General features: G+C 40.0%; 1 protein-coding gene across 1 annotated transcript in view; it reads left to right on the top strand.

Annotated features, from left to right (window-relative positions):
* The window catches only part of Adam2 (ADAM metallopeptidase domain 2), a 47,233-nt gene that overhangs the window by 8,752 nt on the left and 22,387 nt on the right, over positions 1-16,094 (top strand). The window contains exons 5-11 of the mRNA XM_036200031.1: positions 4,963-5,039; positions 5,715-5,883; positions 8,772-8,828; positions 9,628-9,699; positions 10,716-10,882; positions 12,237-12,318; positions 14,999-15,135. Of these exons, the coding sequence (XP_036055924.1) occupies positions 4,963-5,039; positions 5,715-5,883; positions 8,772-8,828; positions 9,628-9,699; positions 10,716-10,882; positions 12,237-12,318; positions 14,999-15,135 (761 nt within the window). The remainder of the gene's footprint in view (positions 1-4,962; positions 5,040-5,714; positions 5,884-8,771; positions 8,829-9,627; positions 9,700-10,715; positions 10,883-12,236; positions 12,319-14,998; positions 15,136-16,094) is intronic.

Here is a 16,094-nt window from a genome sequence, read left to right as displayed (position 1 = left end):
AGCACATAGGAGGTAGAAGCAGGAAGTTTAGGAGTTCAAGGTCACCCTCAGCTACATAGGGAGTTCACCAGCCTGGGCTATATCAAGAAATAAGCAATGAGAATAACAAAAATCCTATGAAGCAAAAGCCTACATGGTAACACATATCTATAATCTCAATTCAAGAGGCTGAGGCAGGAAGGTTGGGAGTTCAAGGGCAACTGGGACACAGTGAGTGTGGTTAGACTCTGTCTCCTTGTCCTAAAAGTACAACTTTAAGAAAAAGTTAAGAAAAGAATGCTTTATTTAAAACTTAAATTGCTGAGTTGTTAAATGTTTATCTCAGTTCAACAAATACATGGCTTCATGTAGATTGTCTGGGTTTCTATTGTTGCCTTAAGCCTGTTTCTAGCCTAGGAAAAACCAATCCCATCAAAAAAGAAAAGAAAATTTACAGAATTGTTTTTAAGATTTTTGTAGTTAGAGTTTTTTTTTTAGCCTATAGTTAGGACAAATTTTTTTTATTTGTCAGTTTTACATTCATTTAGACTCAACCAAGTAAACATATAGAGACTTATATTGTTTATAAACTGTATGGCCGTGGCAGGCTTTTTATTATTATTTTTTATAATTAATTTATTTTTATTAATCTATATTTTGTTACATGGCTTGTGGTTTACCGGTACTTATATCTTGTTTGTTATGGCGGTGGCTGGCAGTGTTTTTTTGTTTTAGTTTTTTATTTTTTTGAATTTGTTTTGTTTATGTTTTTTGTTTGGCTATTGGCCAATCAGTGTTTTATTTATTAACTAATTAGAGTAATACATTTGTCATATTGAACATTTTACAGTATTTTTTTTTAAAAGGAAGGTTTTAACATTTACATAGTAAAATTATAGACAACATAACAGTTATCAAGTAAGAATTATAGTTATAATATCTAGTTTATTTATAATAACTAGTTTATTTGTATTTGGCAAAATTAAAGAAGATATCTAACTTATATTTGTGAGTTTAAAGTTTTATATCTAACTTATCTTTTATCATAACTAAGGAAAATTATAACTATTTAGTCTCTAACTACATTAAAGACCTCAGAAGGATATAATATCACCTGAGAAATGGGAGAAGGATGTAAGCTCCTTTTGGGAGTCTTGTAGGGTAGACAGAGACAGTTAGCAGCCTGGACAGTAACCTAATATTTTTTTGTAAAGTTTGGGCATCTGTTTTTAGCCCACGGGCCTAGTGTCTTTTAGTTATTTTTGTGTGTGTGTTTTGTAGAATGTTTGGCAGTTTTTTCTGTGAAGCAGGAACCTGAAGGACCATTTTGTCAAGTAAAGTTTAGTGGTCACCTTTTTGTTTAGTTGATCAAGCAGTCCAAGCAACAACAGTTTCTTGCCCAAATAGCTATTTTTGTCAAGGTGAAAATAAACTCTATTTAGAGTGTTTTTGATTTCTCTCTCTCTCTCTCTCTTTTTTTTTAAAGTAAATTGGTGTTGTCAGGAGTAGACATGTATTATTGTTTAGAAAGTTTAAAATTTTTAAAAATATTTTAAATGTTATATTTTGTAGGTCTTTGAAATATTTAAAGATTACCTATCTATCTGAAATATATCTGTATATACCTAGAAGACTTAATTAACATAGTTATAAGTATGATTATCTAGATGATTAATTATTAATCTCTATTTTTAATTATTTATTACAATTTTAAATGAACTGTACAAATATAATACCTTAAACAAAACTAGAAATATACACACAGTATAAATTTACAGAATTCTTTTTAAGATTTTCCAAAATTGTATTCATCCCTAAAATCATACTATCTTGGAAATAACAGCATATGCCAAAGAACAAATCAACCATGTTGATAGCCATGCTCTCTCCCTCCCTCCCTCTCTCTCTTTTATTTATTTTGGGTTTTAGTTTTTTTAGTCTTTGAAGACAAGGTTTCTCTGTGTAACAGCTCTAGCTGTCCTAGAACTCACTTTGTAGACCAAGCTGGCCTTGAACTCACAGAGATCTGCCTGCCTCTGCCACCAAACAGCTGGGATTAAAGATGTGCACCACCACAGCCTTGGCCCATGCTCCATCTCTTGATCCCATCACATGAGGGACCAGGGGCTCACCAAATTCGTTTTCAGGGAATCTAAGCATGCAACCTCTAGAAAATGGGGAGATTGTGTTAAATGCCTCCTTTCCCAGTTATGTCATGCTTGTTTGTTTCTTTACAGATCTTGCAATGTTTTATTTGAAATTAGACATTTTGCATAGTTTCATGTAACCAATCTCAGTATTGTCTCCATCCCTTGACCTTTGTAATTGTAAACGAGTTTTATTAACTGTCTGCTAACTGTCTGGATTATCCTGGCAGTCTGTCCTCTCTTCCTGCGCACCCTGTGTTAAGTCTGTGATGTCATTTCATAGGAGGATAAAGGTTAGGGCTACACCCATGGTCAGCCTTAGAGAAAGTGGACATGCTGGGTTCTATATGCCTGTCCCTCTGGTCATATCACTGTCAGACTCTTTCCTGTTGGCTGGTTGCTGCCTTGTCTTAAGAATGTCCCAGGACTGGGCTGGAGAGATGGCTCAACCATTAAAGGCTAGGCTCACAACAAAAAATATAAGAATGTTCCAGGACACACATTGTTTAGTTTACTGCAATCCAGTGTGTCTTCCTTGGAGGGACAGCTCTGTAGGTCAAGCTTCCATGTCTGCTGTGACCTAGGACATGCCTTCTATCCATCTGCTTCCTGCCTGTCCCTCACAAACTAGCTACTTGGAAGCTGAACACAGAGAGTTCACAAATCTAGCACAGCTCTCTCCCTACAACCTGCACCTTTCTTGTTTTTAACACGCCTGTGGGCATGAGCTTCTCTTGTTCTGTTGCAAATAAAATTCCAGAAGAGGTTGGTTACTGTCTTCTTGACAGCCTACTCTCTCCTGGGCGACCTGAGTCAGTTCTGTCCACATCTTGCAGACATCAGTGTTCACTTTCCAGAGGATCCTCAGCATCCTCATCTTTGCTCTTGGAGGCATCTTCTTGGCTCACTTTGGTCTTTACTAAATGTTGATGCTAATGAAAGGTTTCCAAAGTAAGAGTTGAACCAGTTCCTTTGGAATTTTCTAGATCAGAGGTGGATGGACACACCAGTGCTGACTTTGACTTCTGATTACATGAAGCAAGTCCAAACTTTGACACCTCAGAGAATTTGAAGGGGAGGATGATGGCTTCTCAACCTCCTTTACTGGGTTGGACAGTCTCCACTTTCTCAATGTCTCTCTGCTTCTTCCCACAAGTTGTCCTGTAACTCCACCTCCCCATGTTTTTCTACCCTCTCCTCCCACTTCCTAGACCCTCCCCTGCCCAGTGAGGCCTTCTTGGCAATTCCCATTGGACTGACTTGGAAGGGTTTCTTGACCCTTGCTTGGGCAGTGGAACCTACTTGGTGTGTTCCACTTTTTTGTTCTAATTGGCTTTTTATGCTCCACAGTTCTCAGGACTTCTTAGTTGATCTTCTATTGTGCCCAATTTTTCCTTAGAATTATTGATCACAGTTTTAGGATCTGTTTGGGTATGTAATAATTCAAAATCCTCTCTTTTAAGATTGAATTGTTATTCAGGGTTTTTTTTGTTTGTCTTGATTGTGTGCTACTTTTCCCCATTATTTAAGTATCTCTCTCTCTCTCTCTCTCTCTCTCTCTCTCTCTCTCTCTCTCTGTCTCTGTGTGTGTGTGTGTGTGTGTGTGTGTGTGTGTACTTTTTTTTTGAGATAGGATTTCACTATGTAGCCTTGGCTAGCCTAGAACTCTATATGTAGACTGGATTGGCCTTAAACTCACAGAAATCTGCCTTCCTTTGCCTCACAATGGCTAGGATTGAAGGTGTGCAAAAACTATCACCACCACCCCACAAATGTATTTTTAATCACATACTGCCATGTTCAATGATGCCATCAAACACTTATGAGCCAGGAAGTGGTAGCGCATACCTTTAATCCCAGCACTCGGGAGGCAGAGCCAGGCGGATCTCTGTGAGTTCAAGGCCAGCCTGGTCTACAGAGCAAGATCCAGGACAGGCATCAAAACTACTCAGAGAAACCCTGTCAAAAAACAAAACAAACAAACAAACAACCCCCCTAAAAAAACAAACAAACAAACAAAAAACAACCTTATGAAACTTTAAAGGGTTCCTAGCCGTGGGCTGAAGACATAGTTCAGTGGTAGCGCCTTTGCCTAGCATGCAGGAGGTCTTAGGTTCAAATCCCAGCACTGGAAAAAATCAACTTCAGGTACTTCCTGTCTTGTTTTAGTAGCTCATCTGGAGCCAGCATCTGGCTTGCCAGCTTTAAGGATCTTAGTTTCTGCCAGATTCCCCTGTTACCCAGAGATTACTGTCCTCACCATGGAGAGATGACTGTTGAGTGCCACAAAGCCAAAGATGGAGCCTAGGCTAAGTTTCACCAGCACAAGTTTATTAGATAAATTTTATTATCTACATTATCTACACAGAAAAAAAAAAAAAATGTTTACCTGGAACCCAGGCACTGGCTCTCTCTGCCCCTTTTATGGTCCAATACTTCCTGTAATGGCTGCTGGTGGGTGTGTCGCTTAGTAGGGAAACTACAGCGAGGCTAGAGGTTGTCACGTGGTCAGGCTGGCAGCCATCTTGGATCCAAGAGGATTCAGCCCGCCCTTCCCTGAAAAGGAGCTTCCACTCCATAAGCATTCTGTCCTCAAAGAAAAACAAGATGGGGGTGATACAAATACATCCTCCAGGGTCGGGGTAGGTGGGGAAGGGCAGCCGCTGGAAAGCATTGTCTCTCTGCCATGCCACATCCTCGAGGGTGTCGGGGAGGGAGAGAGACGGAGACCCATAGGTCTTATGGAGCCACACAAAACAGGTAACACTCTGGGGGATCGGATAATTCCGTCTTTATAACACGGGATATATTGTGTATTTTATCTTTTGTGTTTCAGAATATCTGCTACTTCCAAGGATACATTGAAGGTTATCCAAATTCTATGGTGATTGTTAGCACATGTACTGGACTCAGGTTGTAATACATAATTGTATATAAAATGGTGTGGTTTTCTTTAAATAGTGTGTGTGTGTGTGTGTGTGTAAATGTGTGAAATACAGTGGATTATAAATGGAAATTATTTTAAATAACAGTTTCTATCCTCAAACTGAATTTAAGTTATTCTTAAATTTGGAGTTGATAAAAAGTTTCTCAGGATTTATTTATTTTTGTTGGTTTTGTGTGTACATGCGTGTGCCCGCATGAGCACTAGATGAGCACACTAGAAGTACAGGTGGTTGTGAGCGGCCATACGGAGCTGGGAACCCCTGGTCCTCTACAAGAACCAGAAGTGATCTCATCCACTCAGCCATTTCGCCGGCCCCACAGAAGTCATAATTTTGTTTTTTGTTTTGTTTTGTTTTGTTTTCGAGATAGGGTTTCTCTGTGTAGCTTTGTGCCATTCCTGGAACTCGCTTTGGAGAGATGGCTCAGCTGTTAAAGGCTAGGCTCACAACCAAAAATAAAATACTAATAGCTGGAATATCCCAATTGTATCACTTCTGAGCCACTCAGTTTGTGGCTCTTCGGTAGCACAGTGGGACTTTGTGAATTTAGGAAAATGCATTAATTACATGGCAATTAACAGACACCCTCATGGGCAATGTTTTATTTATAACTTGTATTTTTTTTTTTTTTGTTTCTTGCCAGGGGTTTTCTTCAGATTGGAAGCGCTAGCTATGGAATTGAACCTCTAGAATCGTCCATTGGTTTTGAACATGTGATCTATAAATTGGAACCTAAGAAAAGTAACACTTTACTCTATACTGAGAAGGATACTGAACTAAGGAACCTGAAGTACAAGATACAAAGTGTCAAGGTAGGGGACTAATTAGATGGTGTCAAGTGATTTTCTGATAAACAAATTATTTATTTACATACCCCCCCCACACACACATAGACATCACAAGGATGTGTCGAAAGCATATCAATCACAATCCTAAAAACTAGTTTTGTGATTTTTCCCATTTTTCTAACTTCTTTTATATTGTTAGTGATGACCCTTCTTTTTCCTGCTGTTATTCATTTATATATTTTTATTTTAAATAATTTTATTTATTCTTTGACAATTCCATACATGTTCTCTTCTCTTTTGAGACAAGGTTTCTCTGTATAGCTTTGGTGCCTGTCCTGGACTCACTCTGTACACCAGGCTGGCCTCGAACTCACAGAGATCTTTCTGGCTCTGCCTCCTGAGTGCTGGGATTAAAGATGTGTGCCACCACTGCCCAGCTTTACATGTATGTATGTATGTATGTATGTATGTATGTATGTATTTATTATGCATATAGTGTTCTGCTGGCATGCATGTCTACAGGCCAGAAGAGGGCACCAGTCTCATTACAGATGGTTGTGAGCCACCATGTGGTTGCTGGGAATTGAACTCAGGACTTCTGGAAGAGCAGCCAGTGCTCTTAAACTCTGAGCCATCTCTCTAGTGCCATATTTTTTATTTTAAAATAATTTTGATTTTTAATTCCATAATGTATAGAATGTCTGTTGGTCATGTCCACCTCCACCCCCATCTCAGCCCACCCCGACTCCATCTGTGGTCCCTCCTCTTCCCAATATGTTGCCGCCTCCTTTCATGTTTCTTTTTGGGTTTGTTTGGTTCTTTTTTTTTGTATGTCAGTGAATGTCATCAGAGCTGCTCACATGTGCACAGTGTGAGCATTTTAAATCTGCAAGTGAAGAACCATGGTTCTTTCAAACAGCATGCTGTTGCTTTTTAATTTGGCGATTTTATTCCATCATTCATGGCATCAGTTTTAATGCATTCATGTAGAATAATTATGGGTTAAATCTACCACCTTGTCATTTCTCAGTCTTGTTATGTTCTTATTCCTTTATTCCTTTTCTTATGTTCTTATTAATCAAGTATTTCAGAACAGTCTTATTTAATCCCCTAAGGAACTTTAAAATGACATATTGTTTTGTGTATTTTGTATTATATGTTATATTAGTCCCATTGCAAAATAAATACAAAGCTGACTTGAACAACACCAATGTTAGTGGTCGCTGACAAGTGGGTGGCGGACTGCCTGTTCACATCTGTAAGGGTTTATTGAGACACACACCCATCACTGCTGCTCTGTATCGTGTTAGTGTTTGCTCTCACAGTTAAATAACAGTGACCGACCTGCCAGCATAGCCTATATCTCTTTCTGTTTTGCTACCTTTTCTTGGAAACTACTTACATATTTTTGTAGCTGTAGAATTGCTGATTCAGGACATTATATACAAATGGAATCATCAAATAGGTCTTTTTGTGACATTTTACCCACCAATGTGCTCATAGTTGTAATATTTTTAAATACCAGTTTCTTTTTATCTTTACGTAATATTTCATTTCAGGAATACACCACATTTAATTAATCATCAAGTGAGCAACTGGGTGATTCCCACTATTTAAAGAATACAATGCTACCAAGAACATCTGTAAAGAAATGGTTTGTGTTAACGCAAGCTTTTATTTCTCTTATGTATAGACTAGGACTTGAATTGCCAGGTCATCTGCTAACTGTATTTCACACTTGACATAGCTCCCAGATTCTTCTCCAGAGGGGCTCCATTGTCTGCATTTCCAGTACTCAATCTCTGTGTTGTTTTAGTTACAGAAGCCCCAGTCCGCTTGATGTAGTGGGTCCTCAGCCACGAATGTAGAATTCTTTCAAACCTTTACCAGTCTATTTCATGCTGTTAAGATGATTTTCTTTTCATGTGTATTGCATTCCTCGCCTCATGGGACATTGCTATGGCTGATACTGCTTTGAAATAGGCAATGTCCTTTCTCTTTCTCTTCCTTCCCTTACCCAATTTTGGTCTATCATCATCTTCAGAAATATAAGTCACAATCATTTAAGGACAAGTTTCTACCCTAGTTATAAAATTACAGTTACTCATTTTATAACAAATTAAAAAATTTGTGTAACCCCTCCTCCAGAATATGCCCCAATACTTTTAACAGGAGATGTTTGCAAAAGTTAGGATGTTCATCTAGAAGGTGGAACTATGGAGAATATTCAAAGAAGTGTGTGACAGTGTAGGTGACAGGGGCCATAGGTCTCCACCAGATATGAAAATAGCAGCATGCAGAACTCAGAACACCACCAGTGCCAGAAAGGGAACTTGAAAGGTTTGCAGATGGCTGAATGCTAAATTATTGAATGAATGATAAACTCTAAGTAGAGCAGAGATCTAGTATCTAAAAAACAGTTGAAGCAAGAGCAAAATGTGGGTGAATTCTCCTACACCTGGTCTGGGGAATAGCTGTGACTAAATGTCCAAGAGAACCACTGCACACACATGGCACACATAGTGTATACAGACACACACAGGTACACATAAGGTTTTTTTTTATTATTTAAAAATAAAGATGAAGTTTAAAAGGAATACCATTCAGCTAACAGAACTACTTACAAGATCAACCAGAATATGGAGAAAGGGGGAGAGGTGGGGTCAACCAGAATATGGAGAAAGGGGGAGAGGGATTATCTTCTGGATAAGATAAATGTCTGATAAGGTGCAGAGAAGGAACGGGGAAACAGGTAGAGAAGGGTCTGGAGGATCTGCTTTGGTAATGTTTCTGGTTCTATTTCTGAATATAAAAATCTCACCATATTCATTTCATTAGCAATAGTGATAAAACTAAAAATATTGAAGTCATTCTTCAATTTTGACATTAAGTCTGTGGATTTTTTTTTTCAGCCACAGAAAAGAACCTCTCACTTTCTGGAAATACATGTTGTAGTTGAGAAACAAATGGTAAGTGTATTCCAATTGTATGTGTCCTGCTCATTTTTTTTTTATTAGCAGTGAAGCATAAGAAAAACAATTCTCTGTCTCACATAATCAATTTTTGACTTTGCGTAACAACTTTGCAGTAGTGGATTTTAATAAACTCAATTAGTTGCTCTCTTTTCCTCTATTATTCCTTTTGTTATAACCTGGAAGTTTTTGATTCCAGTAGTTTCTCATTTTTTTAGTTTACCTACTTATTGAGGATAGCTAGATGCTCAAACATACATGCCGGAGTATGTGCACATGTGGACACCTTCTGCAGTGCCTCAGCAGCCAGCACATTGCAGCCCATGTGGTCACAACACAGGATACTTGAACTCCAACAAGGAGCCATAGTATACTGCTTTCCAGTCTCACACACACCCTCCCCCAATCTCACTGGCCTTCAAAATCCACTAATGTGTTTATTTCCAAAATGTTGTATAAATGAAATTGCTCAGTATGTAACATTTTGGGAACTTTTCACATACAAATTCTGGGAATTTCCCCAGTCTTAAGTGACTCCCTTGGGCTGGAGAGATGACTGTGGTTAAGCACGCTTAATTTATTAATAGTGGAATTCTATCTTGTAACTTTTTTCGGATCTTTTTATATTTTCCAATTTCACACTATATGGTATGAATAACAAAGTAATGTTGATAAAAATATGTTAGTGATTGAAAAAAGTTTGTTACTTTGCTATATTAAACTTATAACAGGAGAGTTGTAGTCATCAATGTCAAGCAAATATATGTGTGTATGTATCGGCAATTTTATTTTACAGTATGATCATATTGGGGCTGACACAGCCATTGCCACTGAAAGGATTTTCCAGTTGATTGGACTGGCAAATGCTGTGAGTATTTTCTTCTTTGTCTTTTTTGTTTGCTTGTTTGTTTGTATTTTGTTTTTCGAGACAGGGTTTCTCTGTGTAGCTTTGCACCTTTCCTGGAACTCGCTTTGGAGACCAGAGATCTGCCTGGCTAAATGTATGGGGGGGGGTGTTTGTTTTTGGGGGGTTTTTTTGGAGCTGAGGATCAAACCCAGGGCCTTGCCCTTCCTAGGCAAGCACTCTACTACTGAGCTAAATCCCCAACCCCTTCTTTGTCTTTTTAAAAAGGTTTTTTACACTTATGTCTTAGTCACTTTTCTATCATTGTGATAAAACACCGTATCCAAGGAAACTTATAGAAGGAAGAGTTTATTGGGGCTTGTAGTTCCAGAGGGCTAGAGTCCTTTAATGGTGGAGACGGCATGGCCAGGGCAGCAGAGAGGCCAGCTAGAGCTAGAAGCTGAGAGCATGTGCCTGGGATAAAAAGCATGAAACAGATAGTGCACCTGGAGTGTCATTCAGCTTTGAAACCTCAAAGCCCCACCTCCAGTGACATACTTCCTCCAGCAAGGCCACACCTCCTAAACCTTCCCAAACAGCATCACCAACTGGTGACCAGTATCCAAATGCCAGTACTTATGAGGGAATTTATCACTCAGACCACCGCACGTGATGCTGTTCCTAAGAACCCCAAACCTCCTTTTGTGGAGCCACATAAAGATGCATGCTGAGTGATGGAAGGACCAGTAAGTTGCATTTGAAGTTTCCATTCTCCTACCTGTAAAGTAGGTCATTGTAAGGATTACATATGAGACTTTCCAGGGCCAGGGAGGGGGCAGTGATTAAGTACAAGCATTTGAAGGATCCAGTGTGACTTTTATGACCAGGGCACTTACTGCTGACTAACACTGTTAAATACTGAGTCCAGACCCATACTGCAGTTGTTAAATGCATGACCTGAGCTCATTTTCAGAGCTCTTTTGCCCAGTCCCTTTAGATCACGTCATTTGAACAGGTTTTCTGTCTGTGTTCTATTTTAGATTTTTGCCCCCTTTAACCTTACAGTAATTCTGTCTTCCCTGGAATTTTGGGCAGATGAAAACAAAATCTCGACCACTGGTGACGCTAACGAGTTGCTCTACAGGTTCCTGAAGTGGAAACAGTCTTACCTTGTTCTGCGCCCACATGACATGGCATTTTTACTTGTGTATGTACGGTCTCAAGCTACGACAGGTTAGACCAAGAGAAACTGGTCAATCTGACCCCTTTTCCAACAATCCACATGCATTTTAGAGAATAAGCAAGTTCTCTGTGATTTCTGCCCCCTGAATATACAACAGTACGCAGCCGTTACTGGAACAGTTGACTTACAGTGAGATTATTAAAGTCTCTCACTTGGTTGGTTGGTCTGTAGTTGGTGCTCAGTTCTTCAGTCTGCTTCCAGGTGCCTTCGTACCACAGTGCACACATCACTCTACCAAGTGCCCCTGGCTGTGCATCACGGGTTCACAACATCTGTGTGGAAGGCCTGTCTGAATTCTATGAGTGTAGGGACTTCATTTTGCTCTTTGAAATAATAATAATGGCGGCAACAACGAGGAGAAACAGAGGAACTGGCCATGTGGGTCATGTGCTTGTTGTGCATTTATGAGAATCCAAGTTCAGTCCCAGCACCTGTGTAAAAGTCACGTGGCCCATGCTTCTGCAACCCCAGGGCACACAGAAATGAGAACATACACACACTATGCAAAGAAAGAAAAAGAAGAAAAGAGAAAAACCAGAAAGGAGGATACTTCTGAATAGTCTAACACAGTGGTTCTCAACCTTCCTAATGCTGTGACCCTTTAATACTCCCAACCGTAAAATGATTTTCATTTCTACTTCATAACTGTAATTTTGCTACTGTTATGAATCTTCATGTAAATAAATATTTTTGGAGATAGAGGTTTGTTAAGGGGTTGCAAAACACAGGTTGAGAACCACTGCTCTAATATACCATGAATATAGTGTAGCTACACTGTTGAAATTTTTAGTATGCAAGCCCTCGTATTTAATAGATTCTTTACTTTCTATCATTGGTAATTCCAGGACACACATGAACTGCAGTACTTTTAGTATGCTGTCACATGCTTGCCATCATATGGCTCTGGCAGGCTAACCCCACCAAGGATGAGGAGATGTCACAGCTCTGCCCTGACTCCACCCCTGTGCCAGCTTCATTGTCTTCATTTTATCATTTGAAGGAATTTTATTTTTGTATTTATTCTGGAGGATATATCCATTTTATTCTAAAATAGTCACTGTATTGAATTAATCTTCATCATGTTTCAGAAATCCATGTGAAAGTACACTTTCAAATTTTTTCTATTTTTTAATTGATTTTTATCATTTTTGGAAAATGTAGGAACAGTGGGCACATCCTAACCCATGTCACACAAATGTTAGTGGAAAATTTAAGACTCTGAATTAGTGAGCAACACTAAGATCTGTCCTATGAAAATAGATCATTAACTGTGCTTACTTTTACAAAATGATATGATTATAATCTGCTTTCAATTTAGTTACAGAAAGACTTCAGACTATGTTGGTGCCATCTTTCAAGGGAAGATGTGTGAGCAGAACTATGCGGGAGGCATTGCTCTGGTATGCTGAGCTTTAATCTGCTTGATTAAAATTCACAACAGGGAGGCTTCTTGCTGGAGAGTGCTTGCTCCTCCTCAGAGGACCTAGGTCAGTTCCCAACACCCACCCACATCCTTTAGCTCACAACCAGCCATGACTCCAGCTCCAGAGGAATCCGATGCCCTCTTGTGGCCTCTGTGGGCACTGCACTCACACATGCGTGTATACATACACAAGAATAAAAATAAAGTAAATCTAACAGACTGATATATAAAACAGTATAAAATTAAAGATTCCCTTGATTTAATATCCATTCAAAATTCACATTATTGTAGAGCTCTTAGGGTGTTGACACTGGTGTAGTTCTGACATCATCTCACTTGGGTGCTTCTTGCTGTAGAATTTGCTCCTCTCTTTACCTTTGTGTTTATGTGATGTCTGTTGGAGTTTCAGAGAGGCAGTATTGAAGGATCTTGCTCTAATAAGCAAAAAGGAGCACAGTGGGGCTGGGAAAGAGAAAATTCATATTTAAAGCTCATTAATCATATTTGGGTAAATGTAGCTTTTATTTTATAGAGAAAGTGATTTCTTTGGTCTCTAAGGATGGGGTGTGGGACTTAAACATTCATATGCAACACACACATGCACACACACACACACACACACACACACACACATAACATGAAGCAAGAACTTTACTGGTTAACAAAGAGGAAGAACGTTTCTGTGTAAAGGCAGACTGACTACCAAGGACAATCCAGCTGTAGAGGACGGGGAAGGCTGAGATTCCTGGGCAAGGAACAGTGGTCCCCCAGGAAGAGCAGTGACTGGCAGAAGCCTTCCCAGCACTTCCCATCTCCCCCCCCCACACACACACACATTTCTTTGGGACAACCATCACTGATCTTTAGCTGAGAAATGCCAGCAACATCCAGTATCTACAGGAGTGACTGACACGTTGAAATACATAGGTGCAGCTTGGCTCACTAATGTTCCCCCATCACCACCTTCTCTCTCCCATAATCCCTCAGGGCCATGTAATGCCAGTAAGGGATTATATCCTCTTGTCCTACTTCCTGAAAACCTGTATGGAAAAACACAACCCAGCTGTTAGTTGAGAAGCAAGTGAGAATGTTATCCATGTGTAGGCTTTTAAGTTCTAAATATTTAATTGACAAAAAATACATATATATATTTATTTATTTAAGCACAGCACTTGCTTTACATACACAGACTGTGTAGTAGTTACTGCAGACAAATTAATGAATAGTGACCAGATGACCCGGTAGAGAAAGTGCCCTCTGTGTGAACATGAGGACCTGATTCCCCAGTCACCATGTAAGAAGGCTGAGTATGGTAGTGCACACTGTAATCCCAGTGCTGGGAGGAAGGAGAGGAGGGGATCTGTAGAGCTCCCAGCAGCTAGTCTACCATCCACAGTGAGCTCCAAGTTGAACTAGGGACTTTGTCTCAAAAAATAGAGTGCAAAGAGGAAGCTACCTGAGGTGGACCTCAGGCCTCTACGTGCATGCCCAGATGAGCATGCTCACATATGCATATACACACACATAGGCATACATCACAGACCCAAATAATACATGTACACATGTAAAATGGATGAACACATTACATTCTTCATCAGACACAGCACTCTGCCCCATGACTCTGACTATTACAGATTCCATAATGAGTGCACACAAAAGTCATTTTTTCCTTTCTTAACCTGTGAGCATTTGTGAGGTAGTTGACTTTAACAGCATTGAGTAGTATTAACAAATGGACGTTATCATTTCTGATCTATGGGAGAAGTGCTGTCTGGCCCTAGCAGATGAGATACTTGCTCTGGGCTGTTACTGACATGAGAAAAGGCTCAGCTCTATTTTGAATTTTCTAATCACTCATAATTTTAATTGATTTGTTTTTATTTAATTAATTTATTTTAGGGGTTTGTGTGTGTGTGTGTGTGTGGTTTTTTGTTTGTTTGTTTGTTTTGTTTTGTTTTTGTTTTTGTTTTTGTTTTTGTTTTTGTTTTATGTAGCCCCAGCTGTTCTGGAACTCACTCTGTAGACCAGGCTGGCCTTGAACTCATAGAGATCTGCCAGATCCACCTGCCTCTACCTCCCAAGTGCTGGGATTAAAGGCATGAGCCACCACTGCCTGGCTGATTACTTTTTGTTTTATTTTCATTTTACCTGTATGAGTGTTTTGCATGCACAGGAGTCTGTACACCACAAGTGCCCTCAGAAGCCGGAAGAGGGTGTCAGTTCTCCTGAAAGTGGAGTTATAGAGTTATAGACAGTTGTGAGAATCTACGTGGGTGCTTGGAATCAAACCTGGATCCTCTGGAAGAGCAAGTGCTCTAAACCAGTAAGCCATCTCTCCAGACCCTACAATTTTATTTTTATTATGCATCCCAATATTCTAACTGGAATTTATCCCTTTAAATTAAATTATTTTTTCTGAGTTTTTCACTCACATTATTAAAAGACACTTATTTTTAGATCACTCCTGTGTTCATAGTGTTGCCTGTAACACAATATTGCAACATGGGTGGCGCTTCTGTGACTAGCACAATGCCTGCTTCCCCTTTATTTTACTATGTGGCTATTGTGAATTATCAATCATGTTTTCCTAGCCATGAGTCAAATGGCTCCCACAATGTGTGTGCACACATTTATGGTCTGACGTGTTTTCTTTTCAGTACTCCAAAGCCGTAAGTCTGGAATCGGTTGCAATTATTTTAGTCCAGCTGCTGAGCCTCAGCATGGGAATAGGCTATGATGATGTGAGCAAGTGCCAGTGCGGAGTTTCCGTCTGTGTGATGAATCCGGAAGCGATGTAAGAGCCTTGGCTTCCATGCCTCAACTCTAGAGTTTCTATTAAGCTAATTCCTCTATATTTAGTTAAAGAAAACTAACCCATTAGAAACTGGGCATCTTGGGTTTCAATGGCTGTGCTAAAACACCATGATCAAAAGCAACTTGGAGAAGAAAGGGTTTATTTCATCTCGCACTTCCATGTCGTAGTTCACCACTGAGGGAAGGAAGTCAGGGCAAGAGCTGAAGCAGAGACCTGGAGGCAGGAGCTGAGGCAGAAGCTGTGGAGGAGTTTGCTTACTGGCCAGCTCCTCCTTTCTCAGCCTGCTTCCTTATTCAGCTCAGGACACACCCCACAGTGGGCTGGGCCAAACCACCCCAACCATTAGCCAATCACCCTTGTTCACAGGCCAAGCTGACAGAGGAGGCATTTTCTGAGTTGAGGGTCCCACTTCCCAGATGACTCCAGCTTGTGTCAAGATGGCAAAAAACTACCCAACATAGCAGGCAGTCCGCCAACTGAGGCACAGCCCCAGGCCCTGTCCAGTATTTCTTAACAATTCAGCGGCCTCAGTGGGAACTCCCCAAAGCCAGTTAGTGGAGAAAGAAAGAAAATCGTTTCATGCTGATGTTTGCTTATCATACTGTAGTACAATTACGTTTAGAGCCAAAGACCGTGTGGAATGGTGAGTGTCTCGGTGAACAGAATTCAAACAGTTCCGTAGACGGCACCTCTTGTGAGTGGGGTGCCAGGGAGCCTGGTTGACACGGATTCCTGTGCTGTAACACTAACTTGGGCCTTTGGTCAGGATGTAGATGCTCTAACAGTAACACTGCACATTCAGAGACAAGCAAGTGTGGGGAAGAAGCATCTGGAGTCATTCAGACTGAGCACAAAACACAGTTGACGCTCTGGGTCACTGAGCTTCAACCCCACAGGTTCAAACAACACAATTGGGTCAAAGGTATTGGGGGGAAATT

The sequence above is a fragment of the Onychomys torridus genome, chromosome 9 (genome assembly GCF_903995425.1).
Source record: "Onychomys torridus chromosome 9, mOncTor1.1, whole genome shotgun sequence".
In the NCBI taxonomy this organism is placed as follows: domain Eukaryota; kingdom Metazoa; phylum Chordata; class Mammalia; order Rodentia; family Cricetidae; genus Onychomys; species Onychomys torridus.
The sequence above is the reverse complement of the archived record's forward strand: the minus strand, read 5'-3'. Positions and strand labels throughout refer to the sequence as shown.